Source organism: Merops nubicus, unplaced genomic scaffold (assembly GCF_000691845.1).
Source record: "Merops nubicus isolate BGI_N331 unplaced genomic scaffold, ASM69184v1 scaffold4236, whole genome shotgun sequence".
In the NCBI taxonomy this organism is placed as follows: Eukaryota; Metazoa; Chordata; class Aves; order Coraciiformes; family Meropidae; genus Merops; species Merops nubicus.
In genome coordinates this window covers 1-13,998 of record NW_008614185.1, presented here as the reverse complement: position 1 = coordinate 13,998, position 13,998 = coordinate 1, and the positions used below count along the sequence as shown (strand labels likewise).

General features: G+C 54.2%; 1 protein-coding gene across 1 annotated transcript; it reads left to right on the top strand.

The window, feature by feature from the left end:
- Positions 1-5,100: 5,100 nt before the first annotated feature.
- RBBP8NL (RBBP8 N-terminal like) lies at positions 5,101-13,995 on the top strand (the record flags this gene model as incomplete). Its single annotated transcript, XM_008942121.1, has 9 exons — positions 5,101-5,167; positions 6,445-6,487; positions 7,401-7,496; positions 7,814-7,926; positions 8,656-8,728; positions 10,422-10,588; positions 11,090-11,172; positions 12,531-12,694; positions 13,689-13,995. Coding segments are annotated over exons 1-9 (1,113 nt in total), but the record flags the coding sequence as incomplete, so codon positions are not given.
- Positions 13,996-13,998: the final 3 nt, after the last annotated feature.

Sequence of the window (13,998 nt, the reverse complement as noted above, 5' to 3'; positions counted from 1 at the left end):
TGAACCTCAGCAAAGCAGCAGGGAGCTGTTCATTGAAGGGACTGGGGAGCAGGAGGACAAAGCCTCTCTCTGTGTGAGAACAGACCCTTGAAAAGCTCATCCCCTTACTTAAAAGCCAAACTCTGGTTTCTGGGTATATTCAGGCATTGGAGAGGATCAACTTCACCTGCTTGAGTGGTCCTGCAACACCAGGGCAGCAAACACACTGTGCTGGGAGGAGGGATGCCAGGGACACCCACCAGCAAGGGGCTGTGGAGCAAAAATGAGGTAATGGAAGAAAATCCCCATTGCTTTGGTGATTGCCACGGCATCTAGAGAAGCAGAAGCTGCCCACAAAGGACCAGGGTCTGGGGGGAGAAACTGAGCTGCTGGTTTTGTGATAGCCAGAGCTGTGCTGTATGATGGCAACAGGCTTCACAGGTCTGAAGTAAAGAGGTGTGCAGGTTGTGACTTGAGGCTGGAGCTTCATCGGGGAGGATTTGCCCTTGTTCTCCTCTCCCTGCAGTGGGGCACGTCTGCACACACGTGAGCAGGGCCAGCATCTCCCCGCTGCTGCTGGTCCTGTTCAGCTCGTTCAGGGCCTGTGACCATCCCTGCTGACAGCCCCACTGCAGCTCTGCACCTCCCGGGTGGGACCCCCACCCAAAACCAGCCGAGGAGACTCTGGGGCAGGGTGTCTGCAGGAAGGGCTCCCTGCAGAGCAGCCCCGAGCTGGTGGAGCAGCACGGAGCAGCTGCCCAGCTCCAGGGAGGATTTTCGGGTTGTGCGAGGTGGAGGAAGGCACCTTCTCCTCCACCACCCCGGTGAGGCCAGGGCAGAAGCTGCTCCTCCAGTCTCACCTGTCAGGGGGTAATTTTGCAATCTGCCAGCCCCTGTCCAACCCCCACGCGCAAAACCGGTGTGGTGGAGAGCAGGTGCTGGGCTCCATTTCAAGAGAGTCTGTGCCACATTAAGTCATGCAAATAAAAAAATGCCCAGCAAAGAAAACCAAGAGCAACCCCAACTCACACCAAAACCTCTCTCCAATCTGTCAAGTGCACAGGGCATCAGCAAAGCAGATCAGCTCCACGCTGGCCTGCAAAATACTCCTGGCACTGCAAGTTTTCCATGAGTGATCAGGCAGCTTTCCTGGGTATAAATTCAATTTATAATTCTAAAATTAGACCAGGAACATAGTAGGGTAGCCAAGAAAAGAAAGCTTGGCTGGTGGAAGCAGCCCTGCCTGGTGAAAGCTGCATTACATAAATCCAGCCTGAAGCTGAACAACTCCAGCACTGCTGATGGGGAAATATCTGGCTGTACATCCACTAAGCTTCACTGATCTGACAGTGTCAGAACTTCAGAGTCCTGTCAGTTTTTTATTTTTTAATTTTTTTTTAACATCTTAAACCCATTTAGCTAATGAGCTGCTAAGTTATTCTTCAAGGAAACAATGCTGAAGGTGAGGATGTGCTGTGGCTCGATGCAAGTGTGGCTGGCAGCACTGGGGATGGCAAGAGAGGCCAGAAACCCCCCAGAGAGCAGAGAAAGGGTCAGAGCTGTCCGGGTCCATCCCTCCCCAAGCCCCCTGGCATGGTATGGAAATAACCTCCCTGCTTTTCCTTTCCCCAGCTGCAGTCAGGAGCATCCTGCCCCGAGGAGCGATGCCACCAGTACCCAGGCAATGCTGAGATGCCTGGTGCTGCACACGTGAGACTCAAGGTGCTGGGGACCCTGTGCCCTGAGCCAGCCCCGTGTCCTGCCCTGAGCTGAGCGCTGGGGGACGTGGAGAGTAGGTGAGCAAAGCCACAGCACCACCAACCACCCTGCCCCAGGAGCTTGGGCTTTCCAAACCCCCTGGATTTAGGGGCTGGATGAGGAGTTTGCCTCTGGTCCCCAACACTGGGGCTCTGTTTTCAGAGGGCCCCCATCACTTGGAGATCCTCCTGGCCTCCCCAGCATGCCAAAGGGCTGCTCCCAGTCCTGCCACAGGGCCGCATCCAGCACTGCTGGGTGTAGGTCACAGTGACAGCTCTGAAAAGGGCTCAGGGCTGTAAATGAAATCCCTGTCTCGGGGAGTGAGCTCCACACCGACAGACACTGTGGTCTGGTCTTCATCAATAAATTTCCCTTGATAAATCCTCACAAGCAGGGCAGAGGAGCAGGGGGCTGTGGCTTCATGCCTTGGCCAGTCCACACTGGGGGAGAAGAGAAAAGGCTGAACCCCTCAGAGAGCCTGGGCTGCCTGTGGGGTGGCTCTGCTGCAGCAAAAGGCCAAATCCTGGGCACAGATACATGGGGGGTGATGCTCGTGCAACGTCTCTGGAACGTGGTGTGCCTAGACCACAGACCCAAGGTTTTCACCAGAGTGGCCACCCATTGGCACCCCAAAAAGCACTGAAAATGGGAATAGTATTATCCAGTTCATTGGATCACCAGCATGTCACAGGTTCCTACAGATCTGAGGGCTCTGAGGAAAAGATGAGGAGTGAGCCCCAACCCTTGTGGCACCACAGCCACGCACGGAAGGCAAAGCTGCTGCCCACACCCCAGCCCCAAATCCTGATCTGCCGGGCTCTGCCCGCAGCTCTGAGTCAGGGCAGCAGGGATCCTGGGCTGCCCCAGCCACATCCCAGCCCTGCCTCCCCAAACCACCAGCTGGCACCAGCCCCAGCCTGGATGTCACCCTCCTGGGATGTCCCAGCTGGAGCCCCATGGCCCAAAGTGCTGGGTGCCACTCAGCCCCCCAAAACAGCAGCTTTGGGGAATGCTCAGCACCGAGGTGGGCAGGGGATGGTCTGGAGAGAGCCCAGACAGCCACTGCCGGCTCTGCTCTCAGTTCCAATACCTTCCCAGTACCCAGCACTGGGGATGCAAGGGGAATTGGGGCCAGAGAACCTCAAAGCTCAGCCAGCCCTCAGGGGTTCAGCCCCATGATGGCACTGGGGGGTTCCACCACCTCCCTTCAGCCCCAGGAAGGTGCTTTGCCCAATTTCAGACTCAGCGATCCTGGGAAGTGCTTTTTGTCAGCATGAAGGGTTTGGTTTTCCCTTTTTTGGAATAGAGTCAGGTATTATTCCATTATTCAGCTTTACTTTGGGGGCTGAGCAGCAGAGATGGGTTCCCAATCCCATTTCTGGCAGCCGAGCCCGAGCTGCATGAGTCTCAGCAAGCCGTGCTTGCCCCAGGTGGCTTTTCCCTGCTGGGAGAGCTCGCCCAGCCTGGCAGAGGTGGGGTTCTGCCCCGGGAAGTGGGAGCAGTGAGCAGCTTTTCACTCCTTTCCCCAAAGAATGAGCTCTCTGCTCCGTTTGCCCCAGCCTTGCTGGGAAGGCAGAGGGGGTGGCTGGAGCTGGTTCATGTTCAGGCGGGTGCTGGGCTGAGCTGGGCGTGCTGGGAGCTGGCGTGTGCCTCATTTCTTTGCAAAATCAGATGCTTTAGGGGAAAGTTTCTTCCTCCAGCTCTGCGTGCCCACATCTTGCATATGCCGGCGAGCCAGCACATCTCTGCTCTGCGTGCAGATAAGGGCATGGGCAAGGGAGCTGGGCTGGGAACAGTGCTGGGTGATGCAGAACGCTCCCACGTGGAAGTCCCTCCTCCACCAGCCTGGTTTGGGTGGTCATAATCATCAAAATAATCATCATTATCGTAATCATAGAATCACTCTGGTCGGAAAGGACCTTTAGGATCATCAAGTCCAACCTTCCCCATCCCTGCTACCACCATGGTCCAGGTGAGACCTGAGCCCATAGCTATTTTGGGGGATCTGAGACTCCCCAGGGCTTTGGCTGATGGAAAGGAAAGAGTTTATCCTCATGTCAGCATTCCAGGGAGGAATGAGGTCATCACTGGTGAAAGAACCTTTCCCTTCTCCAAGGATTCCATTTTCCATCCTTGCTAGTAATTTTCAAAATCTATGGGATTAGGGCAGAAATTCTTTAAAATTCTTTTAAAATCTGAAAATTTGGACAACATTCCTACAAAACAACCACTTTGTTTTCAGGCTGTTTGTTTACCTCCTGCCTTTCCCAGCTTACTGAGCTGGGGATGTTGTGGGTTGCTTTCTACCTCTCCTGTTATTTGGGGGTGTTCTCAACCAAAAAAAAGGGAAACACAAGGGCTTTTTTTTTTAGAAAGCAGAGCACTTTGAGTGCTCTTGAGGACTCTTGTACGCTACTGCCAGTACTAAGTGATGGCACTCTGTGACAGAGCATTAATCAACCCCATAACCTCAATGGGGAAACTGAGGCAGGGGCAGGTCTGCTCATCACCTCGCCAGGTTTCTCTGGAAAATGGGGGAAATAACACTCATTTTGGTACCTCCCAAGGGTTTGAAGAGGTTGCAGCCGGTGAGGCCACAGAGGGAGCCTGGAAGATGACAGTGGGGTGTCTGAGTGGTACATTTTGCCTCCTCAGAAGTGTTCATGGTGCCAGAGGGGGGAGAGATCATAGAATCATAGAATGCTTTGAGTTGGAAGGGACCTCAAAAGGTCATCTAGTCCAACCCCCCTGCAAGGGAGCAGGAACATCCCCAACTAGGTCAGGTTGGTAAGAAACCCATCAAGCCTGACCTTGACTGTCTTCAGGGATGTGGCCTCCACCACCTCCCTGGGCAGCCTGTTCCAGCGTTCCACCACCCTCATAGCAAAGAGATGCATGAGAACATCTCCAGACCCAGTGGGAGATGGGTCTGTCTGGTTCAAGCACCTGAGTTGCCAGAGCTTCTCCCACCATCAGTCCCCAGCAACGTGGTCCCAACAGGGGCCCTGCAGTCCTTTCCTCAGGAAGATGCCCTGCCCCACCTCACCCCAGAGAAATGGGATTTCAGCAGAAATCTCAGAAAGTAGAGGCAAAGTCTGGTTTTTCAGCTGGGCTTTCAGTGCTGAGGCAGGGTGGAGAGGTCTGGAAACAGCTCCCATGGTGAGCCTGCTGCTCTGTGTGGGTTCGTGGCTTAGCAAACGATTTCACTTTCTAGATTTGAGCTTTGCTCTGTTCCTCTGACTTTTACAAAACTTCACACACGCAAGAAACTTCTCTTTTATTGGACTTTCTGTTTTCATTTTAGGCTGCAACCTGAATTCTTTGAAACAAAAGGACACTGTCACACTGGAAGCAGCACTGAACATGACCACGGAGAGTTTTGCAGAGTTCCTGAATAAGCTCAGGGAAATCCATGAAAAAGAGGTCCAAGGTAAGGAGACGTGAGAAGTCTTGTTAAAAATTGGCCAAGGTCCATTTCTTTGTAATGCCACCTTGAGCTGTTTGGTTTCCAATAACCTGGAATAGCTTTGAGCATTAGGGCTCAGGAAGGTGTGACCCACAGGGGTGGATGGGGACACAGGCTCACAGCCTGGCCCTCAGGGGACAGAAGGCACCCTGGTGTCTCTCAGCAGTGGAGAACGAGGTTTACTGGCAAAATCAGGAACTTTTTGGAAGAGGAGGAGGAGAAGAGAGAGGGTCTTCCTGCATCCAATGTTCATGGAGACCAAGTCACAGAGGTGCTCGGTCCCTGCAGGAATCCCACTTGCTCCAAGCATTAATCCCATGGGATTTGGCTCCTTTCCTGCTCCTGCTGCCCTGGTTGGTGATGAAGGTGAATTGGGAGGTTTGCAGAAGTGTGGTGCACGCTGCTGGGCATCTTCTCCAAGCAATGTGGATTGGAGTACGTTTGGATGCTGAGGGATCAAAGGGAACATGGAAAGATGCAATAATCTATAGGACAGAAGCAGCAGGAGCATGAAGCTCTGTTAAAGAAAACCTTAGAGTCAGGCTGGATACTTTATTCCTCTAGGGAATAAAGTATTCCTCAGGTCACACATTATTAAAAGAAGAGCCATTAGGTTAAGAAACCAAGTGCCAAATCCAATTGTTTTCCTATTAGAGTAATTCCCAGTATCAATATTATGAACAAAACAACAGCACTTTTGGAAGATTCTGGCTTATGAATTCATTCTTGTCTTGTGTAATCTCAAGCCATGTGAGACTCAGAGGAAACTGTTGAGCAATTTAAACCACATGTTTACATCTACTTTGCATAAAATGGATCTGACAAGGTGAAACGTCTGCAGATCCATCAACAAAAGCTGTTCTTGTTCAGCTGGAAACATCCTCCAGGATGCTCTGCAGCCCTGAGAGCTGGAAAATACTGCCCACCTGGGGAAGGTGTGCTGCAAGGAGAAATGAGCAGAAATAAAACCAAAACAGACTTGGGGAGGGTGGGGAGGGAAATGCAGCCTCCTGAAATGCTGGAAATACAAAATGTGCTCACATTTTGCACAACTTTTCCCGCTAAAAATCTGGGAGAGTGCTTAGCACAGGCAGCGTGTCACTCCTGCTCAGGTATGAGGTTTGTGAATTGATGAGGTTTCTGCAGGCACCCTCCTGAAGTTCCATCACTGTGTCTCCTCTCTGAAAGGCTGAGGAATCAGGACTAAATCCCCACCCCTCCACCTCTGTTGATCGTTTCAGGTCTGCAGAGCAAGCTGCTGGAGCTGACGACGGAGAAGTGCCGGTGAGCAGCACCACCTCTGCTCTGCCCACGCCGTGCTGGGACGGGGGGCAGAGGGCAGGCTGTGGGTCCATCTTCAGACCTCAGGGGAATTCTTCTGAGGCTGCCCAATTTAGAGAGCACCACTGGCCTTTCTGCCTCTGCCAAATTCAGACCTTTCGGTGGCTTTTGCCGTGCAAGACCCCAGCACAGGCAAGGCTTGGGGTGATGAGGAAAGGTTGAGAGAGTTGAGGGTGTTCAGCCTGGAGAAGAGAAGGTTCCAGGGAGACCTTACTGCAGGCTCTCAGTACTCAGAGGGGACCAATAAGAAAGATGGGTGCAGATGTTTTAGCAGGGCCCGTTGCAACAGGACAAAGGGTCATGGCTTTAAACTAAAAGAGAGGAGATCTAGACTAGATTTAAAGAGGAATTTTTTATATTATGAGGGTGGTGAGCCCCTGGCCCAGGTTGCCCAGAGAGGTGGTCGCTGCCCCATCCCTGGGAACATTCCAGGTGAGGTTGGATGGGACTCTGAGCAACCTGCTCTAGTTGGGGATGTCTCTGATCCCTGCAGGGGGGTTGGCCTAGATGAACATCATAGGTCCCTTCCCACCCAAACCAGCCTATGACCCCAGCCCAGTTTGCCTTCTCACTGGCAAGTGATGCTCATGCCAATGGGCGCCTGGTCTCCTGGGAAGCAATGAACTGGGCCAAACAAGCTGCTAACACCAAGGGCAGGTGTTGCAGGGCAGCACCTGGGCTCTGGCACATTTGTTTCCCACCCCTGCCACACAGGAAAAGCAATTCAGGCACCCCAGTGTGAGCAGCACAGTGGGCTGAGGGCAGAAATCCTTTGACAGGGCGCTGTGGATAAAGGCACAGATCTGGGGGGGGAAATCTAATAACCCTCTTTTCTTTGTTCTCTTTCTTCAATCAGTGATGCTCAGAGAATTGAAGAGTTGTTTGCTAAAAATCAGCAGTTAAGGGAACAACAGAAGGTCCTTAAAGAAAATGTAAAGGTGTTAGAAAACAGGTAAGGTTTATGTTTCAATACAGTGCTGCTCAGTGGCAGCAAGTGCACCCTTCAAGGGGGGGGAGTTTGGGGTTTGCTGCCTTCCCAGAAGGAGGGTGTAGCACGTGAACCTCTTTCCTGGTGGGGGGTGTGGAGGAGCCTGGGCACATGCAGAGGAGCCCTCCAGAGCTGACGGTGGTGGGGTGCAATGGCCAGGGCTGGGCTGGGTGGGTGATAACCCTTCTCCCCGGTTGTGGGTGTTGCCACGTCCCCGTGAAGAGGACAGGGGCTCACGTCCCCCAGGGGGTCTGAGGTGCTGGCCGTGGGTTTTCCTGCAGGCTGCGAGCAGGTCTCTGTGACAGATGCATGGTCACCCAGGAGCTGGCAAAGAAGAAGCAGAATGAGTATGAGACCTCCCACTTCCAGAGCCTGCAGCACATCTTCGTCCTCAGTATGTACCACCCCCTGCAAGCCCAGCTTGGGCTGCCTGGGTCTTTGCCCAGTTAAGAGCTCTCCCAGATACTGGGACACGAGCCCTCCTGGTGACCTGGGAATCAGGGGGGAGTTTGGGGATGTGGGGAAGGGAGGGAGACAAGGTGATCCTGGTGGGTCTTCAAAACTCTGACCCAATCAGGACTGTGGGTGGGCAGCCCATGTGCCCCCAGGCAGAGGGAACTGCTCACCTGAAGTGGCAGAGCCACTTGACACAGCCCAAGAGTTTAATTACTGAACTCCTCCAGAAAAAAAGAGAGATGCTCACACCAGGAGCTGCCCCACGCTGGCCAAGCCATGCCAGCTGCCTGGGAAAAAAAAGATGCACTTGGCACCACTGCTGCAGTACTGTGCTGCTGGGTGCCCACAGCTCCCTCTGCTCTTCGTCCAGCTCCTCCAGGTGCCCCAGACCCCCCCTTACCATCACCCTCTCGCCAGAGGTGGCCATGACACCTGGGTCACACTCTCCCCCCGGAGCTGTTCAGGCTACAAGCAGACCCCAATCCTGACCAAACCCAAGCTGGAAAGTCGTTGCCTTTAACCCGTTAGCCCCAAGAGTGTTTTCAGAGAAGGAAGGAAACTCAGCATCCCTCCCAAACCCAGTGCTGTCCCCTCCTCCTCCCCCGTGCACCCCAGGAAGCTGTGAGGGACAGCACCTGAAGCCAAGGTACAACTTGTGTCCCCACAGCTAACGAGACAAACCGCCTGAGGGAGGAGAACAGGACGCTCAAGGAAGAACTGAAGAGGCTCCAGAGCCCAGAGTAAGTGCTCCCCTGGGTTTCATTCCTTGCAGGGGGTGTTGGGAAGGACAGAGGTGTCCCTGCAGCTGAGCAGGGCTACGTCCAGACCCCGGCCTCCTCAGGGGTGTTTTAGCATCTAATTCCTACAGATTTGAAGAAAAAGAGAAGGCTCCAGGGAGACCTTATTGGTGTCCCTTGTTGGAGACATCCCAATACTTAAAGGGAGCCTTTCAGAAAGCTGGGGAGGGACTTTTTAGTAGGGCTTGTTGCAACAGATCAAGGGGTGATGGTTTGAAACTAAAAGAGGAAGATTTAGACCAAGGAGAAGGAAGAAATCTTTTGTAATGAGGGTGGTGAGCCCCTGGCCCAGGTTGCCCAGAAAGGTGGTCACTGCCCCATCCCTGGAACCATCCCAGGGGAGGTTGGCCGGGGCTCTGAGCAACCTGCTCTAGTTGCAGATGTCCCTGCACAGTGCACAGGGCTTGGACTAGATGACCTTGGAAGGTCCCTTCCATCCCAAACCAGTCTGGGACTGTATGATTCCTGTAGATGTTAGACACCAAAACAGCCATAATGGTCTCTATGTCCTTGTTGACCTTTGGTCACTCCCCTGTTCACCTGCACCTAAGGACTCAAGATTTTAGGGAACAAGAGTATTCTACACCTCCCCATGGGGGACTGCTCATGGGAAGAAAAGCCCTGGTCTGCTTGCTTTTGCCACGGACCTCAGCCTGGGCTTCCATGGCCTTTCCATGGCATCAGCTCCCTCCTGCAGCAGGCAGAGAGGGTCTTCAGGAAGCAGGTTGTGTTTTGGGGGCAGGAGGGTGACACACAGGGCACTGAGACAGGGCAAAGAGGGAGAAATCATCTGCACCAACAGGTTCATACCCCAGCAGAGCACTGTGCTGAAAGCCAAGTAACCTGCCAGGCTGGCCAATATATACAAATCAGCTCATTCCTCAAGGATTTAAAGTACAGAGGAATTAGCACTGAGGGATTAGTTTAGAAATGTGTTTTCTTTGGAGCACAGAAGCACCATCCACTTAAAGAGAAACTCTGCCTTTTACTCCATGATGCTTCCCAAGGCCTGAGGAGTTTCAGAGCTGTAGGTCAGGCTGGGTTTGCTGAGCACAGAGTGCTCCTGCTCTGCTCTTCCCTGGGCTGCTGGATAGGAAGATTTCCAGCCAAACACCCATGTCCTGGCACCAGGGGCCAGCCAGGACTTTGTCCTTGACATAAGCATTGGGCTTCCAAGACTCAATGACTCCCTTGCAGGAACCAAGAGCATCAGCCCCACCAGGCTGATCTGGTGAAGGGGCACAGCTGCCACATCCCTGCCCTGAATCCAGCCCTACATCAGGCTGAAAGCCCAGCCAGGGACACACAGGTTCTCACAGAGCTTTTGCAATAGCCCCAGTCGGGTTTGGGCTTACTCAACGTCGTGGCTGCCTGCGACGTTACCCACAGCCCAGTGGGGAAATCAGACCTGGAGCTGCTGTGCCAGCTCTGACCCGTGCTCCAGACTGCAGCTCAGCCAGAGATAAGCTGCAATGGAAGGAAGTGAGTTTGAGGATCCAGTATATCCACACACAGATAAATAAAAATACGTGGTTTTATATACAGGGCTCTATAACGCAGAGCTCCCAGCACAGTCGCTCTCAAACTTTCCTTCTCCTGCCCTTCCCATTGATTCATGTCTTTCTCCTTTCAACAGGGACAAGGTGAAGCACCAAGGAGTCACCTCCAGAGAAAGCAACTCCACCCCCAGCTCCCCCTTGGCTTTATTGTCCCCAGTGAGCAGAAACACCAGCAACGAGAGGGCAGCTCCCAGGGGAGCAGAAGAAGCCCACCGAGAGGTGCTGAGCCTTGAGCTAGGAGAAGGTGGGTGCTGCTGGCCCCCACCACCTTTGAGGGACCTGGGGATGGGAAGAGTGACTGAGCCATGGTGTAAAGCTGCTCTGGGAAAGGGTCTGGACAGCAAAGACCGAGCTGTTGGCAGCTCGAATGGACACTGCCACAGGCAGAATAGCTGCTGGGGCAGGGGGGGAATGCATGTTAAGGGGAAAACACTGCTCTGGTTGGAGCAGAAGAGTGCTTGGGTGCCCTCACTGTGCAACCAGTGCTGTGCAGGTGTGAACACACCACCCATTTCCTGCACAGACCTTGTCGTTGCCTTGCTGCCACCCACACATGCAGTACAGGCTACGTTCACTGAAGTGCTGGCTTGAGCCAGATGGAAATTTTGGCTCAAAAACTTAAATAAGAGGTGGTTGGTATCAGCAAGTGGCATCCTAGGAGGCTGTGAAGCTTCAGCACATATCAGGGCAGCCTGCAACATCTCTGTGAGACCATCACAGTGGCTGGTCATGTGTTTTTTTGCAGAAAAGCCTGCACGACAGAGAAGCTCTCCAAGCAGTAGGACTTCCCCAAGCCACGTCCTCCAAGAAGTCAGCCTCACAGAAATGGTGAGTTGCTGGAGGTAGCCTGATGTCCTCAGGCCTTCTCCCCACCTCTGTGGCCACCTGAGCTGGATCAAGAGAGGTAGACTGGGTTAGGGAAGAAGCAGGAGGCACTCAAGGGGTGCCAGGCTTGGGCAGTGTGCCATTGCCAGAGCACCCACCAGAAGCCAGAGGCATCCTCTCTGCAGAAATTGCCACTCTCTTCAAGAGAAGTGTTTAGAGCTTGGCACAGGCTCCTGACCCCACTGTGAGCCTGAACATCTTTATTGGCTCCTATATTTATCCTCCATGACAACACATAAAGCATCCTTGAGTCCTCTGCCCACCCCTCTGGTTCCTCCCTCAGATGTCTTGCTGGGGAGAGCTCTGAGGAGTGAAGGACCTGGTGGGATGGTGCCAAGCCACATTTCACTGTAGTTTATCCTGAGTCACTGCCAGCTCTCCACTGTCTGGGTGAGCAAGGAGCTGGAGCACTGTGAGTGTTGGAAAAACCTGGAGAACATGTGAACTGTGGGTGTTGTGGGCACTGAGAACAAACACACCACAGCAGCCCTGCCCAGGAGCATCGCAGGTGTCTCCCAGCACAAGGAACACGGGTGTTTTCAGAGGGTCTGGCAGGCAGTGGTGGCTGGTTTGTGCATGGAGGCATGCCTGCCATGCCTGTAAAACAGAGACCATGCCAGCTGAGGGGTGCTGAGAGATATGCTGACACTGGGCACTGGGACATGAGACTGCAGGACCTGGAGCCCTGTTCCTGCTCGTGGAAACTCAAGCCCACCCCCCACCCCCCCCCAGAGGTGCTGCTGTTTTGGCAGGAGTTAGCTTACCTGAACTCCACAGAAAACTTGAAAGAGCAGGTGAAAAGGGGTTTTGGGAAGGCTACAGGCAGGTGATGAGGGGAATTAATGAGGACCGCAGGAAGGGTTGGTGACATCTCCATGTGGGCAGGGGGACAAGTCAGAACGTGTGGTGAGCCTTTCATGACAGCAGATGGAGATGGTGATGTCCTGGCCTCACAGTATTGCCCTGGGAATACACCCAGCAAATCAGTGCGTGCCAGGAGGATGTATAAATAAAGTTTAGTGCCCTGACTACGGGTCAAGGAATGTGCAGGGTCTTAGTTAAGCCTCTGAATCACAGCTTGACTTGAGAGGAGGCACAAGACCTCCCGGGCTACAAATCAGTGCAGCCAGAAAATAGAAAGTAGATCCCACTAGAAGACACAAAGGGGAAATTTCCTGGGAAAACCAATAAAAACATGGTTGAGCTGTTGACCAGAACTGTACCCCAGAGCAGCTAGGAGCAGTCTTGCTCCCCTTAGCACAGCAGAATGGTTCACCTGGTCGTTCTCTCCCCTGCTGCAGGCATCTCAGAGGATCTCCAACCAGCTGCATGGAACCATCGCCCTGGTGAGACCCGGCTCCAGAGCCTGCCCCCTGGAGAAAAGCCCTTCAGGAGCAGCAGTGTCCCCTCCAGCGAGGAAAACTCCTCTGCCCCCGGAGCGTGAGCACAGCCCCAGCCTCGAGGCGTGAGTTGCCTGCTGGGGGGTCCTGGTGTGGCCCCTTGCAGCTGTCCCAGGGGGCAGACTGCCAGGAGACAGCCAGCATTCGCTCCATCTGCCCACCTTCTTCTCCAGACTTCTTCCACAGCCTTGGGGAGGGGGGTCTCCCAGTTTGCACCAGCAAAGAAAAATGACTGGAATCCAGCCCGACAAGCTGAGGCTCTGGTGACTCCAGCTTCCCCAGCCAGCCCCACCGAGCCAAGCGGGTGCCCTGGTCTCCAGCTGGGAGGAGAAGGACTTGACTCATGGGAGGCAGCAAGCCCAGCTCCTCCTTATCTCTTCTCAAGGGCTTTTCTGCAGGGCTCAGCACTTCCCCTGCTCACCCTCCCTGCTGATTTCAGAAGCCCAGAGGGCTGAGCAAAGCCAGTGAGTCCACCTCCAAAGAAGGCGAGTTTCCCACAGTGGGAGCAGGCCTGCTGAGCATTCCCACACGTGGAAGCTGCCAGATAGCCAGTGACAGCAGGGACTCGGTTTGGAGAGCAGATCCACAGCCCATACCGACCTCAGCGTGGCTGTGAAAACCTCCCACTGAGGGAGGTTAGGGGAGGCTTGGCTGCTCCTCAATCCTGGAGGACTTCACGCCCACCAAGGCATGCAGAAAGCCCGACATGGGACAGTTAGGATGTTTCTGGCTGCAGGGCAGGGTTTGACAAGTGGCTTCTCGGCAGCAGTGCTGATGTGAGGGGTCACTTCATCCTCCCACTCGCTCAGCCTGCCCCAGGAGAGGAGAGCACTGCTGGGTGGTGGCATGGTGGTGGCTTCCCGTGGTGTGCACGGTGCAGAGACCTGCTGCCAGCTGCCTGAGCCCTCTGGCCACCATGTCCTGAAGTCAACCATGATGCCAGGAGCTGCAGCAGGGCATAGAAAGAGCAGGAGGCACCACGGACATCACCTGCAGGAGCTGGGAAATCCCACGGGAATTCCCTAATTAACACAATTCGTTTTTTCTTGTTTCTTTTAGTTATTTAACAGCGAGCATACCGGACTCCCCCAAGGCTGTCCCATCCTATGAGAACATCAAACTGAGCACCCAGCGAGAGCAGCTCTGCCTCCTCCACAAGCACCTCTCCCTGCACCAGCTGGGGCTGGCAAGCAGCCGCCCCTCTGCCCGCCGGGATGGCAGCAGCTTCTCCAGCCCCCTGCTGAGGGTCAAGGACGCCGAGGGCAGGACGGGCTCACGGGAGGGCTGGGAAGAGGGCACGGCCTTGCTGAAGCTGCCCGCCGCCATGGTGTACGTGAGGGATCAGCAGCTGGAGGAGAAGCTGCAGCTC